General features: G+C 45.0%; 1 protein-coding gene across 2 annotated transcripts in view; it reads right to left on the bottom strand.

Moving 5' to 3' along the window:
- The window catches only part of PKHD1 (PKHD1 ciliary IPT domain containing fibrocystin/polyductin), a 4,356,595-nt gene that overhangs the window by 3,570,371 nt on the left and 770,267 nt on the right, over positions 1-15,957 (bottom strand). For both annotated transcript variants that reach the window (XM_069605754.1, XM_069605755.1), the window contains exon 25: positions 10,982-11,104. In XM_069605754.1, the coding sequence (XP_069461855.1) occupies positions 10,982-11,104 (123 nt within the window). The remainder of the gene's footprint in view (positions 1-10,981; positions 11,105-15,957) is intronic.

Genomic DNA, 15,957 nt, shown 5'->3' with positions numbered 1-15,957 from the left:
TCCCCCCGGGTTGGGGTCTCTTGGGTTGGCAAGGTACTAGCAGCAGCAGTGATGACTCGTCTTCCCCCCTTCATGTGTTTTGTCCCCTGGGAGTAACACAAGTCCTAACTCACTGCACTGGGTGAGCTTGCTTGAGGTGTGCACCATCTGTGGGCAGGATGTGGGGTTCTTCGCAACTGAGGGTGTACCTGATTGTGTTGTGTGCGGTTGCTGTACCGTCCTCGAGGTGCCAGGGCCATAGCAGGATGTCAGAGCTCCCAGGAAGGTGCTTTGTGAGCAGGGTATGCCCCTGACTCCACCCGGGACATGGGCTCTCAGCACCGCGCTGAGCTAGCCAGCCCCCGTTAGACGTCGGTAGGTCTCTGGTGCAGCACTTCACCTGTGCCCAAGCTTCACTCTCCGTGCTATGTGCTCCAGCACGTGCTGTGCCCAGTGGGGCTGGGGCGATGAGCAGGATTGCCAACTGACTTCCTGCAGAGTCACACATGCCCCCCCAGCGCTCTGGCACTGCTGCTACCGGTGTGTCAAATGAGAAATTATATTGTGCTTCCATTTGCAATAAATATATGTATATTGGCCTACGCCAAGCTGCTTATAAGTCGCTTGCGAAGAAATCCGTGTTGCAAGGTCCTGACCTTAAAATTAATGTAAGCCGCCATTTTAGGTCAATCAGCCATTTTAGGTTTGCATTGTAAAGTCACCCTGTGAGTTAAAATGGTGCACAATGTCATTCTGGAATACAACCTGGCCGTTTTGACCTCTCTATGTAGCTAATATATAACTTGCCTGCAGGCCACTTGTTGAGGTCGTGAACTGAGACCTTGTCCTTCGTTGACCTGTGTGTAAAGGATTACTCGTGCAATCAAACTAATCCACGAGCATATGTTAAGAACAATGTATTCAAATACTGAACCTAGAACACTTGTTTAACTACATTGTATTAATGTTTGAGAAGACCTGCATGGGAAATCCCGGAATACACAGTTGCCGTATAGGTTTATTGATATATGTATTAAAAGCAAACCAGTTACATGTGGATGTGCGAAACTCGGCATGAACACTAGATTGGTGATGTATTTACGGAATATTAACCCGAAGTAAGGGCTGGACATCATGCTCACGAAGAGTATAAAAGAGCAATGCATTCTAATGTACAGCGTCTCTCACTGAACACACTGAACCACGCTGGAGTTCGCTGTGTTGCACTGAGGGCCGATAGCTATCTGATTTTGCTCTGTTCTTCGTAACTGGATTCAGTACAAAATAAAGTACTTTGTATGTTCCTTTGTAACCCGTGTTCGGTGTATTTCCTTTTGGGGTACTCAGCCTCGATATTTTTTTTTTGTTTTCACAGGTGTGTCTATAACCAGGCCACTGCTGCTACCCACAGACATGAAACACTGCCTGCTCCTGGGGTGCTTTCGGTCCTTCTGCTCGTCACCAGTGTCAGCACTCACATTGGCTACCAGCCCAGAGGGGTCCGGGTAGCACAGGGGCTCTGCACGCTATACATAAATGAGAAGAACCACACAGTAAGGACTGGCTTCAACTCTGTTTATTTCAACTCTGAGGACTTCTCCGCCTCAACATCATTTCCCTTTCCACCCCCACCCACTCTAACCCTGCTTCTAAGATGATGAGGCCAAATACCCAACATGGCATTCTGACAGCTAAATATTTAAAAGAAGCGAGATAAACTTTTTTTCACAAATGGTTACAAAGAGGCGGAAATGTGTGTTCCTTTTAGATAGTCGCAGGCAGGCAGCGCGTTGTCACTACGTTTATTAAAACCAATTTTAGAGTTTATGTCACTGAACATTTCTTTATTCATTTAAATTAATCTTATGTTTTACTAAGCTTTGCTGACTTGGGATGGGGACATGAATTGTGTTTGGGTCTTCCTAAATGCGTGCACCCAATTGCACTGTGGGCCATGTATGCTCTAGTGAAGCTGGTATCAGGCCGGGCAACTCAAGACAAGCTGATGCAAATGAACACAGTTGTAAATAGTTCTGGACGCTGCTGTCAGTCTCTCAAAGTCTCTCCAATGTTATAAGATATTCAATGAAAAACGTTGTTAAATGAACGTTATGGTTAAGTTGCACTAATACAAACCTATGGAATTCAATGAAAAAATGTTGTTAAAGGGACGTTATGGTTACAAGTAAAACCGAAAAACCTCAAAAATTCACCAGTTATGGTAAGCTAATCAACCATAACGCTCGCCACCACTGTGCACTGCTAAGACTAACATCCAGGACACCCAGGAGATCAAAGATGACATCCCCCAACTGCATACTAGAAACTTGAATCTCAACCCTGACATCTGTAATGAAGACCTATTTTGAATACGAGAGAGAATGGAAAAGACGTATCTGGTTGAATCCCAGGAGTTGGAGACAAATCCAAGGACTCTCCAATAGCGGCTGAGAACCCAAGCTAGAAGATAAGGCAGAGAAGGTAGAGCCAGGTGAGGAGGCTGAGAATCCTGGGACCTTGGAGAGGTCTGAAGCGGCAGTGAAAACAGAGAGACCAAGGGGTCACAGACTGTGAGTAAAGCCTGGAAGAGCCTTCCCAGCAGAAGCTCCTTTATCTTATACATGAGATTTGTGATGTACTCTGTGGATTAGGGTCTGTGAGCTCCTTTGTTTGCCATGTGTGCTGCAACTCTCACATGTTTGTAGCCTCACTGAAAGGATATTCACTCAACTATGATTGTGTCATTCTGCCCCCCACCCTCCACATTCACCCGCAGGAGTGGAAAATGTTGCTCCAGCAAGTTCATATCCACAGTAGCTTCAATTGTAATGTGTCCAGCTCCCTAGTGCTAAAAGGAATTAGGCAATTGAAGCAGTGCATGCCTGAATGCTTCATCACTTTGTCCTGTGGATTGGTCCCAATGCATGTGCTGCCACTGGCATGCTGCCTTAAACTGCATGTTAGGGTGGTGATGGCAAATGAGCTTCCAGCTGCCCACAGTCGCTGGTTTTCGACGATGCAGGTTTAACAGGTGTTGTGGGATCCCAGCTGCTTGGCACATTGTGTCCAAGGATGATGATGTGCTGCGACATGGACACACAATGTACTTGTACCCACATAGTCACCACCAATGAAGGGGCTATTGTGGCTTCCAGATCACATGTGGGATCAGTGTTTGTTAGCTGGTGACTCAGTTACCTACTAAATCTCTTGATGCCACCAGTCAATGTGGTTGCGTGTGGCTATCATCCCTAGGAGGTGTCCCTTGATTCTCTACCATGCCTGACCATCTTATGGCAGCCCCCAAATTGGAGGCAGTCTCAAACTCATCACCATGTACAGTCCTCTGCTGTGACAGGTTAAAGTACAACCACACCCAACACCATGAGGACTGTGTCAAGGAGGGGTGGAGTCATTACTCCATTTGCATTCCTGTGCCTGACTTTCCTCCTCTTGATGGAAGGCACAGGCTAAGTCACCTTTTGCATCACCTCCTCAACCCTCTCCTCAGGTAGGTCCACACTTTTTGGGGCACCACCAGAGCCTTCCCCTGAGGCTCACTGCCAATGTGGTCTCCCTTAACAATAATGTTCCCCTCCTAATCACCGTTGCCCATCTGGGCAAATGCAGCCTCCTTCTCTGCAGTATAAAGGGAGTTCTGGGGGACTCTCTACCAGCACTAACTCATCCCATTGACCTGTTCTTGGGTAGATGGCCCCTGGGAGAGTCTCAACCAAGTCTTTAGCTCAATGTCCTTTTCACAGAGAAGAAATATTCCTGCATATCAGTCTTTGTCCTGCCCAGGGGCAGTCCAGCACCGAAATGCTAGGCAATTCTCCTCTGAACAAGAGTACCAACAGCAACCCCATACCTGTGTTTCAGCCTTGTTGGGCATCATCAGTGAGGTGGAGCTGTGCCTCTCTGAGAACAGTGAGCAAGGGGTCCATGTCTGGATTCCCCTGGTAATTTAGGGTGAGGCCCAAAGTTATTTAATATGCAAAACAAAGGGGGTTCTGGGAGTCTCTCTACCAGCACAAACATAGCCCATTGACCTGTTTTGGGTGTATGGCCATGGGAGAGTCTCAACCAAGTCTTTATCTCACTGTCCCTTTCACAGAGAAGAAATATCCCTGCATATCAGTCTTTGTCCTGCCCATGGGCAGTTCAGCACCGAAATGCTAGGCAATTCTCCTCTGAACAAGAGTACCAACAGCAACCCCATGCACGTGTTTCAGCCTTGTTGGGCATCATCAGTGAGGTAGAGCTGTGCCTCTCTGAGAACAGTGAGCAAAGGGTCCACGTCTGGATTCCCCTGGTAACTTAGGGTGAGCCCCAAAGTTATTTAATGAACAAAACAACGGGGGTTCTGGGAGTCTCTCTACCAGCACGAACACAGCCCATTGGCCTGTTCTTGGGTGGATGGCCCCTGGGAGAGTCTCAACCAAGTCTTTAGCTCACTGTCCCTTTCACAGAGAAGAAATATCCCTGCATATCAGTTTTTGTCCTGCCCAGGGGCAGTCCAGCACTGAAATGCTAGGCAATTCTCCTCTGAACAAGAGTACCAACAGCAACCCCATGCACGTGTTTCAGCCTTGTTGGGCATCATCAGTGAGGTAGAGCTGTGCCTCTCTAAGAACAATGAGCAAGGGGTCTACATCTGCATTCCCCTGGTAATGTTGTATTTGTATTTATTAAGTTTATATAGCGCTTTACTCCAAAACGCTGCATATTTTAACAACAGTATACATATAACAATAACAAGTTAACAGTAACAGTAGAAGAAAATTACAATTTTGAATCAGACAACAAAACAGTATGTAGAGCAATTAGACAGAAGAGAATAGGGAGAGTAGTGCAGTAGATCTGGGAGGAAGAGGGAGGGATAGGTAGGAGGAGGGGGAGGAGAAACAGAAGGGATAAATGGGTGAGAAAGGGGAGGAGGGGGAAGTGGAGGGAGGTGATCATGGGGAAAGAGGGGGAGGATGGGGGAGGGAAAGCGAGAAGGGGGGAGGGGTTTCAAGGTGGGGAATGGAGAAGGAGAGATTTAAGGGATGTGCGGAATGAGGAAAAAGAAGGAATAGAGCGGATTGAGAGAGGTAGGGAGTTCCAGTGCAGGGGGGCTAGGAGTTGGAAGGAGCGGAAACGGGTGAAGGCACAAGGGGATGGAGGAACAGTGAGAAGGAAGTGGTCCGCTGAGCAAAGGGAGCGAGAGGGAGTGTAGAAAGTGAGAAGGGAAGAGAGATAAGGAGGAGCTAGACCATGGAGAGATTTGAAGACTAAGCAGAGAAAATGAAATTTAAGTTGGGAGTGAAAGGGAAGCCTGCCAAGGGAAGAAAGGGAAGCATAGATGGAGTCACGGGAGGTGAGGCGACAGAGGGTACCCCTGGCAGAATGGTAGATGAGGGGGCGAGATGAGAAGTAGGTAGACCAAAGAGTAAGGATGAGCAGTAAAAGAGGCGATTGAAGATAAGGGAGGAGATTAAAAGTTTAGTAGCATGGAAAGTAAGAGAGGGGCGGACTTTGCTAATATTAAAGAGGTGGTAGCGACAGACACGAGAGGTGAGAGAGATATGATGGGAAAACGTGAGAGAGGAGTCAAAGTGAATGCCTAAGTTGCGAGCGTGGGCGGAGAAAGGAAGATTGGAAGGAGGAAAATGAATGAAAGGGGGAGGAGAGGGAGAGGGAAGGGAGTTGGAGGGGAAGAAAAGTGCTTCAGTTTTATCAGTGTTAAGAGAAAGAAAACGAGAAGACATCCAGTTTTTAATGGCAGTAAAACAGGAAGAGAGTTTAAGGTGGAAGTCGGGAGAAAAGGAAGAGAAGGATAGAAAGAGCTGTTTATCGTCAGCATAGAAATGGTGAGAGATGCCAAATGAGGAGATAACAGGGGCAAGGCGGGAGGTGTAGAGTGAGAATAGGAAAGGGCCAAGCACCGAGTCTTGGGGTACTCCGTATTCCAGAGGCTGGGTAGGAGAGGTGCGGCCTCTCCTGGCCAGATATTTAGGGATATTTAGGATATTTAGTTAATTTTTTATTTATTTTGTTAATATTGTATTATTTTTTATAATTTTATATTTAGATAATATAGGATATTTAGGCAAATATCCCTAAGGGTTATTTCTTCTCTGTGAAAGGGACAGTGAGCTAAAGACTTGGTTGAGACTCTCCCAGGGGCCATACACCCAATAACAGGTCAATGGACTGTGTTCGTGCTGGTAGAGAGACTCCCAGACCCCTTTTTGTTTTCCTTCTCTGCAGTGGCCACCAGCCGGACAGGGAACACCATACATTACGCCTCAAAGGTGCTTGCAGCAACTAGCCCCTCCTACCACATTAGAAGCATGCCTGTGTACTCTTCCTGCATCACTTACATGCCCTCCTGTTTCACAGCAGAACCCAGTGTCTGTGGTGCCCTCCATCAAATGCATTTCGTTTCCTGACACTGCAGCAGCCTGTAACTGAGGTCTACCTTGCCTGCATCTGTTCTCAAGGGGGCCCTGTTCCAATGGCCCTGCCACTTTTCTTCCACTTCTACTTCTTCTTCTCCTGAGGGCTCCCTCGCTGGCTTTGAAGACTGGTGATACTGTGTGGCCTGTACCGGTAAACCGTTGCCATCACACAGCATGAGGTCCCCATCTTCTTCGTTTATGGTGGGAGACTCCTCCACCTGTGAGTAGTCATGTAGCTCTTCCTCTTTTCCTCTCAGCTCCTTTACTAACAAGTGCCACAAGCATGCCAATCCCCTCTCGAAAGAACCAGAAAGGAACATGAACAGCGCAAAACAACAGTTCAGTGCACTGCAGATAGAGTGGCAAACCAGCTCAGCAATCATGTGCGGAATGAACAGCAACAACGCATATGCAGAGGGAAACATGTTTTCTGATTTCTTTCAGTTTTTGAAGGCAAGGATGAAGGAAGGAAACCAAAACGTTTGTGTGGCTTTTATAGTTTTAGCAGACTACTGGACAAATCCTAAGCAGACAAAAGGGCACACAAACAGGCAATGAAATCTCTGAAAACAAAACAAAACTACACAAAAACAAACACCAACATCCAAAAGCTGCTCCTGATGTAAAGGTGACCGAAGAGGTCCTAACACCTGCAACTGTGAGCCTGTCTTATATTACACCTTTGCTCACAGCCTATCAAATCCCACAAACAAATAATAAGTGAGCTGAGCCTTTCTTAGAGCTTCAAACATCTTCTAGGAGTTTTGAGGGCACCAACTTATTTATTTACTTAATAGGTGTTTGAAAGGCATCAACTGTTAGCCGAGTTGTAACTTAGTGGCACCAGGAACATGGGGCCTGGGTTAGATCTTCATATGATTTGGAGACATTCTACTCAGTTAAGTGCTGGTCAGGAAGAACATAGAGACATGAAGGATGTACTAAGATGCTAAGTTCATGGGCTGAGTGTGCAAAACCAAGAAAGTGCCTACACAAAATGATGCTAAGTGTGGGAAGGAGTACATATATCATGATAGATCACATAACAGTTGCAGAGGAACCACAGAGTCATGGGGGAAGTGGAGAGTCAGTAGACTGGTTTCACAAACTCACCAAAACAGACCGGCATTCAACCTGAGGTCAGAGGCTGATGAAAGCATGAAACCGAAAAACCCACTCAGAGTTCAATCTAAGATTGGACTCTGCCAAACATCTATTGTACACTCACAAAATAGGACAAGTCATGCCAAAATGATTTCAGGGCCTGTCGGTCACATATTATGAACATCATCCAGGTTTGCCAATGGGTTGTTTAGTTGGAGATATTTTTCTTTCAAGCTTGTTTATTGACTTGTGCTTCTGTGTCTTTAGTATCACCTTTGCATGCTCGTCGACCTATTATTTGTAGCATCCTTCATACTCAGTCAGATTTGCAGTATTCAGGATGCGTTTTTGAGTTTGTAGGAGAAGGGTACAAGCGGGGTCATCAGGAGTTGGGTGGAGCGGTAAAAATGCAGCAGTAATGCTATTACTGCCACATTACTGCTCTGCCAGCTTTGTTCTGGAGCTAAAAACCTCCCCTTACTGCCCATTTGCATCGCTATTACTGCGGCTGCCCAGAATGTCCCATTGGGAACCCAATGGAATGGGGACTTAACACCCCCATCCTACGCAACTCGGAATCCAGCACTAATGGCGCCGGACCGAGCTGCGGTCACGTAAATTAGACTGCTGGTATCCCGCCGGAATTACCACCGGCATACCGAAAGACTTCCGATAGAGCCCAAAGAAGCTTGAGACTTAGTGTGGAGCAGAGTGCAAAGTGCAGTGCTATTGTTTTGGGGCAAGATGAATAGGTGATGTTAAAAGAGGTTTAAATCAGTGAAGCTCTTTTGGGATTTGGTTGTTTATTTATTGATTTATTTGAATTTAAATAGCACTTTCACCCAAGTGTTGTACATCAATTAACCAGAAATAACATAATATAAACAAACATACCACACAGAAAAAAGGTCTAGAAATGCATGACAAGATGAAAGAGAAGTATCAAAGTGGCTCCCCACTGTGTGCACTGCAAGGAACTCATGGTGGCAACAGTAAAGACAGACACACACGATCACAGTTCAATGGTGTTTCTTAAACTGTATAGGAAGCTTGGAAAAATGCCTAATCTAAACCTAAATCTAACATGGGGAGCTAGGTACAACCATCAAATAATAAGGCAGTCCTAGTGGCGTCTTGTCAAATAAAAGGGCCTATACTAAGAAAAACCTATTGCCAATTCTTACGCTAAATACAATAAGAGTGTGGGATAATGTTCACAAAAAAGAAAGAAGTGTACACAAATAGTAAGTCAGCTGTGGTAGCCAGGGTCGCCCTTCCCCACGTTTTGAGCATGGGACACAGTGGGATTCTAGAGAACAACACAGGCTCAAGCTTTACCAGCACGAGCCAACAGTTCACACTCAGCTATCAGGGCCTTTGGTGGTTAAGTCTCTTTTCTACAAAAGTCTCTTGCCTCTGAGGACCTGATGTATTCAAAATACTAAAATAAAGTTCCTTTCCACATATACGTTGGGTGATGACCTTAACCCCAGGACCCCATCTTTTGGGCTCAGATCCACAAAAAGGTTTTGGCAATATCAGGACCTTCGGTAGTTACGTTTCTTGCTTCTGAAGGTATGATGGGCTCAAAATAATAAACAACAGTTCTTTCCTGATTGTACTTGGGGTGATAATTCTTCACTCCTGGGTCCCCATCTTCTCTGCTAAAACCCCTCTCGAATCTCAGACTCCCTCTGTCGGGTTAACTCTGGCTTATATTCAAATGATTTCTCTGTTGTTGATCACATGTCGGTGGGGTGATGGCTTATCACCCTTGGATCCCCCTCTTCCAGTCTCAGACCCTTCTCGTATGTTTGGCTCCCTCCGTCAGGTTCACTAAGGCTATTTCCAATGGGGGATGGCTTTCACCCTTGGATACCCCTCTTCTGAGCTCAGATCCTTCTCTAATGTTATTCTTTCAAATCATTATCAGTTCTGACACTCACAAATCTTAGTGTCTTTTTAAACAGTTCACTGTGAACATCCCTCTGCCGGGTTCACTCTTGTCAACAAACTATTCATTGGGACTTAAGGCTTTGCCCCCTTTTCATCGTCATCCATCCGTCGGGTTCACTCTTGCCAACCTTTCCTAATCAAACAATTCCTCTAACAGTTCATATGATGTGGGATTCACTTCCCTTAGCTTTACAATCATCTGCTAATCAAAGACTATCGACTGTACAGAGGATTTTACTAGACCCCTGTATGACCACTTTGACCCCTTTCTCGTGCCTTTCCCATGGCCTTCGTGTAACGGTAGTTTCAACAATAGGGTAATCGCCTCATTTCCCAAGTGAGCACCCACATGGTGCCTGACTCCTCTGTAGTTGGATTTCCCCTCTGGTATGAACAGTTCTTTCTACTTTTGATATTAGTTGTTTGCTACTTTTGTTCAACACAGTTCGGTTTCTTATTGGCTCTCCCCTCGACTGACCGTCTGTGATGAACTGATTGTTTTTTTTTTGTCTCTGGAATCAAGGCCGGTACTATGGCGGTACGGTCTCTCCCTGGCTTGGTTATCAGCAGAGGAGGGCCCTGTGTACTGTTGACATCTGCTGCAACACAACGCTGGCTATTGTTTGTGGTCTTACAATTCCTTCCATGGAGGTTTCATGGGCCTGTCTCAGAAAGGGCAAGGGGGCTTTTCTCTGTGTCACCCTCTAGATTCACTCCTCTTGAACTGCCGTGCTGAGTTAGCTCTCTCATTGTGCGGTCTGCTTTGCTCGTATTGTGCTCTTGTGCTCCACCTTTTATCCCTGTAGGGAAAGGAAAGGGCCGTCAGGTGTTTGTGATTCTGGTCAATTGCCTGACTTTGCCTGACCTTTGGGTTGGGACATGTCAGGTAAACAGTTTTTGCATTAGTCCATTGTCTTCCATGGTGTAAGAAAGTGTTTGTGTCAGAAATGTGTTAGCGTTTTGTAGGGTTTATGAAATAGACAGGGGGTATTTATGGAACAGTAGTGTTTTGTCAATGTAAATCGGGAGTTTGGGAAATAATTACCAGATGGACATGAATAAGAATGAGCGGGAGTATTCAGGTAGGCAACAGCAAAACCGGGATTCTGAGAGAGGTTGTTTCCTACTGTAACAGGGTTTGGGCTCTTAATAACTTTACCAGAGGTGTAGTGGTGGGTAGATTCTGGTAAGGTAGACTCATTGAGCGGAAGGGAGATTGAGTTGGTACAGCCTATGAAAGCCTTAAGGAATTTGTTCTCCTTTTGTTCTTTCCCGGTATAATACTGTGTCTCGCCTGGCAGATTCCGTGACCCTGAGCTCCCCCATCCAGATGATCCTAGCTCGCTCCTCCACCCCCAGGGTTGGGATCTGAGATCGTCAGCCCTTCCCTGGGCACCTGGATAAGGGATTCTCGAAGTCTACTCGTGAGAATACCCTCATGTTTCTCACAGCACATGTGTGCGTGAATCATGACATCATTTATAACATGTCCATACCTGAGGCAGCTCATGTGCAGTCGCCAGCATGTCACCAAATATTGGCCCAATGAAAACTCCACCATCGTATACTATTCGCGACTTGACTGTAGGGTTGACGCCAGTCAGGTTCTCATCAAAAACCTGTTAAACAAAAATATGTTGACTTATTAATATCCTTAAACAGATCATCCAGATCTTAGAAATTGTTCACATTTTTTAAAACGTCCCACAGTATTTAAAAAGAAATTTTTACAAGTAAATAGATAAATATTCTGCATTTAACTCAACTGAATCCCATTTTAATGAGGCTTAAGGACCTATCAGAGATTATTTTGGTTTATATCATGCGCATCACCCACTGAATGGCAAGAAAACAGGGATCTAAGCCACCAAAAGAGGGGAAAAGAAAGCAAAGTAAGGAAGAAGGAGCCCAAGGGGGCTAAGGGTAATACAGAGTAATAAAGTAAGACATACAAACGAAGCTACTATTAGTGGAAGGTCAGTAGATGGGGTAGAAGATGAAGGTTTTCATTGCAGTCCTGAAATGCATAAGGTAACTGGTGGCATCATGATGAGGCGTAGGGAGTTTCAAAGGTGGGGGTTAAACACCTAGAAGTGCCTGCCTTCTATACTACTTTTTGGTAACTGTGGACTTATATGTTTGCCAATTGGGAGTGGTAATGAATACTCGCCATCGACCACAGCCACAGTGCCGTCATGCCACACAATATTTCACAATATATATATTTTCAATTCATAAATAGATTCAATATATAATTAACCTTCTGCATGACAACTTTGTTTTCTTCCAGTCAGCCGAATGCTACGAGCAGCCTGACACTTAAACTCTCTTTGTTGAAGAGCTAACCATAGGTCATGTGGTGCTGAATGTTTTGTTGTGAATTGTAATATCGTCTGGATGCGATAGTTATAACCACATGTCAACCGAGCCAGGTGGTGGTATTTCAATCTCGGGTCTAATTGCTTCAATTAATTCTACTCCAATTTAAATCAACACAAAACTGTGTATTTTTAAATGCAACTAAGGTATGCTATCAAACAGTTCCACAACCATCTAGGAAATGTATTAAAGATAGCAGTCAGGGTCTGGCAATACTATATATACACATATTAAATCACACTGTGATGAAATCCTATTCTGGCCTGAAATACAGTGTGGAGTAAGAATTTGATGTGCTTTGGTCAAAAGTGTACCACACGTCGGCTCTACGATATTTCAGCCACACAAAAAAGGGAAAGCGATTAGTACACCTGGTACTCCGCCTTCACCTCTATAATGCTAGCATGGGCAGAGGGAAGGCTACACTTTCCAGAGAAGTGAGACAGCAGTAGGAGCATCCAAAGTACAATAGTATGGTGAGTTTCAAAATAAAAGTACTGCCCAAGCAAGGTTCTATCAAAATATGCAATTTACTCATACATCAAAAATACAAAGACCCACTCCCTGCAGGGAAATACACATATAAGTCTTGATGTATATGAATATAGATATACAGGCTAAACACTCTGAGAATCATACTGCAGGGGAAAAAATAGGCAAACATTTGAAAAAAAACCACACAAAATAGAAACTTTAAATGTCTTGGATATTGTAGGAAAAGAAGAGGTAAAACCTCTCTCGTACCCAAGGTAAATGCATATCAGGGTGTGAAAGTACCGAGTGTGGAAAAGGAAAAATCACCTAATCAACTCGTTCGCTACCTTATTCTGAAAGGGAAAACATCACCACAGAGGTCTTCTTGGCACTTCCATGCGTAGCACCAGCAGAAGATTCCACCCAAGCATCGTTATGTGGTGAGAGGGTTGGAAAGGATCAGTCAGCGGGGCTAGCTTCAAGCAGGGCATCTCAACTGGTGCTCTGCAGAGGATTGTCAAGTGTAAGGCCGATCAGGTGAAGAAGGTGGCCAGGTGCATGACGGATGAGATGTCTTGATCAAAGGGTTGGGCATGCTCAATTTCACAAAACTAACTTGAATACATTATGAGAAACCAAGCACAGCAATCCCAGAACTAATGCCACACTGGGTGAGTATAAAGGGATACCTTGACATCTGGGCATTTATTCCGCACTTTCTTCAAATGAGAGTGGGATGGGTTACCTACAAGTGCAATGTCTTCACTCTGGGCTCCCAAATGTCTTGGTCAAGAAAGCTGCACATTGTTCCAGCAGTGACATTTCTGTCATTAAACATTAATGGAGGCAGGGTCTTTCTTTGTCCATGGATCAGCCATCTTCACACCAACTGAATGAGACCTTAAAATCTTAACAACTCCAACTGGTAATCAACAGACTGTAGGGGAGAAGAGGGGTACCACTCCATTTATACAGTATATCTAGCAGGGTTTTTGGGCTTCTAAGCCTCCAGCTAGGGCACAAAGAGGGTGCCTTGTTAGAGACATTTCCACCCTCTTTTGCTTCTGCAAAGTTCCCAGAAGCCGCAGTTGACAGTGGGGCCACCGAGGGCAGAGCAAATCATGCAGTGGGAAAGATGGTGGAAAGACTCGTTCCCATGTCAAAGCTTGCATGTAACATTAGCTTTTCGCATGTCCTGTTCCCTGGGAAACAAAGGTCCTCAGTCTGCAATTCTCTTCCCTTGCCTACTAACCCCTTTCTAGGCAAGTTGTAGAAAGGTGCTATAGGTTCTCCCAATCGGTTAGAAACCAGCCTCTCCACTTGTGAATGAGTTGTGAAGGTCTTATTTGTGTCTCAAAAAAATATTTCCTAGGTAGCACTAAAACTGTATCCTTCCCAGGGTGCTACTGTGATTGGGTGTGAGAATGCATTGGACCTGCCAGTGATATTACACAAAGGTCTTCAGTGGCTAGAATAGAAAGGATTTGTCAGGTGACCATGCCCTTTGCAGGCTGTTTAGATAATATCATACATTCCCTGAACCCAATCTTTGATCCGGGTTAGGGTCAATGGTGTCAATAGAAAACTGTACGAAATTACACATTGCTAAATGAATACCAGTGAACATATGGTGCTTTCAATGATCTAGAGGTCATCGTAGGTTTAACGACTAACACCATATGTGAAAAGTGTGTCTGTTCTGCAAAGCACACTTTCCTGCGCAAAGAACATCTGTACTTTGTTCACCAAAATCATACGAGACCAGGTGAGCACATCCTTACAAATGGAATTCTGTCACATTCAGAATACAATATGTTCTAGTGGGCACCACACCACCTAAACTATTTACAATATTAGCAATTTTGTAGACATTTTAGAAACCTAATTATGAAAAGAGTATTCAGAGCACACCAGTAACCATATTTTCTCTATGTGGAGTACAGAAAGTTGGGGAGGGGACCAGGAAGAAACCTTCTTGGTACTCAATGCATCCCATTGGTGTCAAGCAGTACATATAGTAATAATGAAGTTCAATTCCACTGCATGAAAACGTTTGGATTCATTCAATATTTTTAATAAAAACATCCATCTCCAGACACAGGAACCAGACAATCTTGTCCTGTCCAATGCATTTTGGATCAATTGAATCCTTCATCAGGGACTGTGCGTGAAAATATATACAGAAAGAATACAAGATAGATGAATGTTTAATTGTTTAATATTTCTCTGACCATCTAGTCCTCCATCTCATCTACTGTTGCCTCAAATGATCTTGCTCTCCATTCTGCCTCTACCATTTCTATTATTTAGCATACCTACACTACTTGCTTTCTATCTTCTTCTCCTGCTACCTTTTCTCCATCACTCCTACCCGCCTCTCCCGCAGCTATGTCTTCCTTTGCTCCCACTGTGACAAATTGGATTCTGCTCCACAGGAGTACAAGGATGAGTAGGGGTAAAATGGTCTACACAACCCTCAGACTTCTACAAACCAAAACACAAACCAATCATAAAGGTAAAACAGGGATAGTTGCTTCACCTTTTGTGGTAAGGTGGGCAAAGGGAAAGCTATACTCTCGAGCAGAGCGTGAAGGGGAACAAGTAGTGACCTAAACAAAACAGTATCATATTCCAAATTTAAGGGAATGTCCAATCAAGGTTCTACAAAAATATAAACACTTCAATAAAACACACCTTCTGCATGTGGAACAAATGGAGAATACTATACACAAACCTACTCTGAAGGAAGAACAGAAAGGATGCAACAGACTGGAGAAAGTAGCACTCTGAGCGTAGTTCAAGGGGTGGTAGGTAAGGTAATACCATAAAAAGCATATCTTGTAGAAAACAGGAGCGATTGTGACATAACCAGTATCTATAGTCCAAATGGGGGCAGTTCTCAGTCAACAGGTCCTGGATTCAGTTCTTGGTGGGCTGACAGAGCCACACCCGGAGGCAAATATAGAGATACCTGGTCAGGCTCAGTTCAGGCACATAGGATGGTGGAGGATCCAGCAGCAAGCCAGTGTTGAGTAGAGGTAAATGTGGGTGCAATTCGATAGAGGAGCGGCTCGCAAAGATGCAGGTCTGGGCGGTTCCAGGAATGCTTTGCAGTTGGCCACGCCGAGTCGGGCTTTAGTTGCCGGGAGGGGTCAATGAGTGACGCTCCAGTGGTTCGAGTCAGCAGCCGGTGGTCACTGAATGGGTGATCTTCGGTGCATCGATGTGCGATTAATGAGGCGGCAGTTCAAGGGCTAGGTGGGCCAAGCCATGGTTGTAACCCTCAGTTAGAGTTGGCGTGTGACTCTTCAAAGATTTGATTTAGGTCCTGGAGTGAGCAGTCACTTCGGCCCTACCAGGTGACAAGCTTTAGCTGAGACACAGTATAGTATTGAGCTGCTTGAATGTGCAAGCAATGTTTGATGTGGTGGAGGAGCAAAGCAATCAGCAGCAGTGACTTCCATCTTGTTCCAGGTGTGGTGAACATGGAGCGACCAGTTTGGTGCAGTGAACAGGGAGCTTCAGCTTGTTTGGTCCTCCGGTCACTGTGAGGCCCACTCAAGTACGGCAATAATTGGATCGTTCCTTTCGGGGTCTGATCTCCCAGCTCAGGACAATC

This window comes from Ambystoma mexicanum, chromosome 4p (genome assembly GCF_040938575.1).
Source record: "Ambystoma mexicanum isolate Mex_15411 chromosome 4p, UKY_AmexF1_1, whole genome shotgun sequence".
NCBI lineage: Eukaryota > Metazoa > Chordata > Amphibia > Caudata > Ambystomatidae > Ambystoma > Ambystoma mexicanum.
Note: the sequence above shows the minus strand (reverse complement) of the source record. Positions and strands in the feature narration are given on the sequence as shown.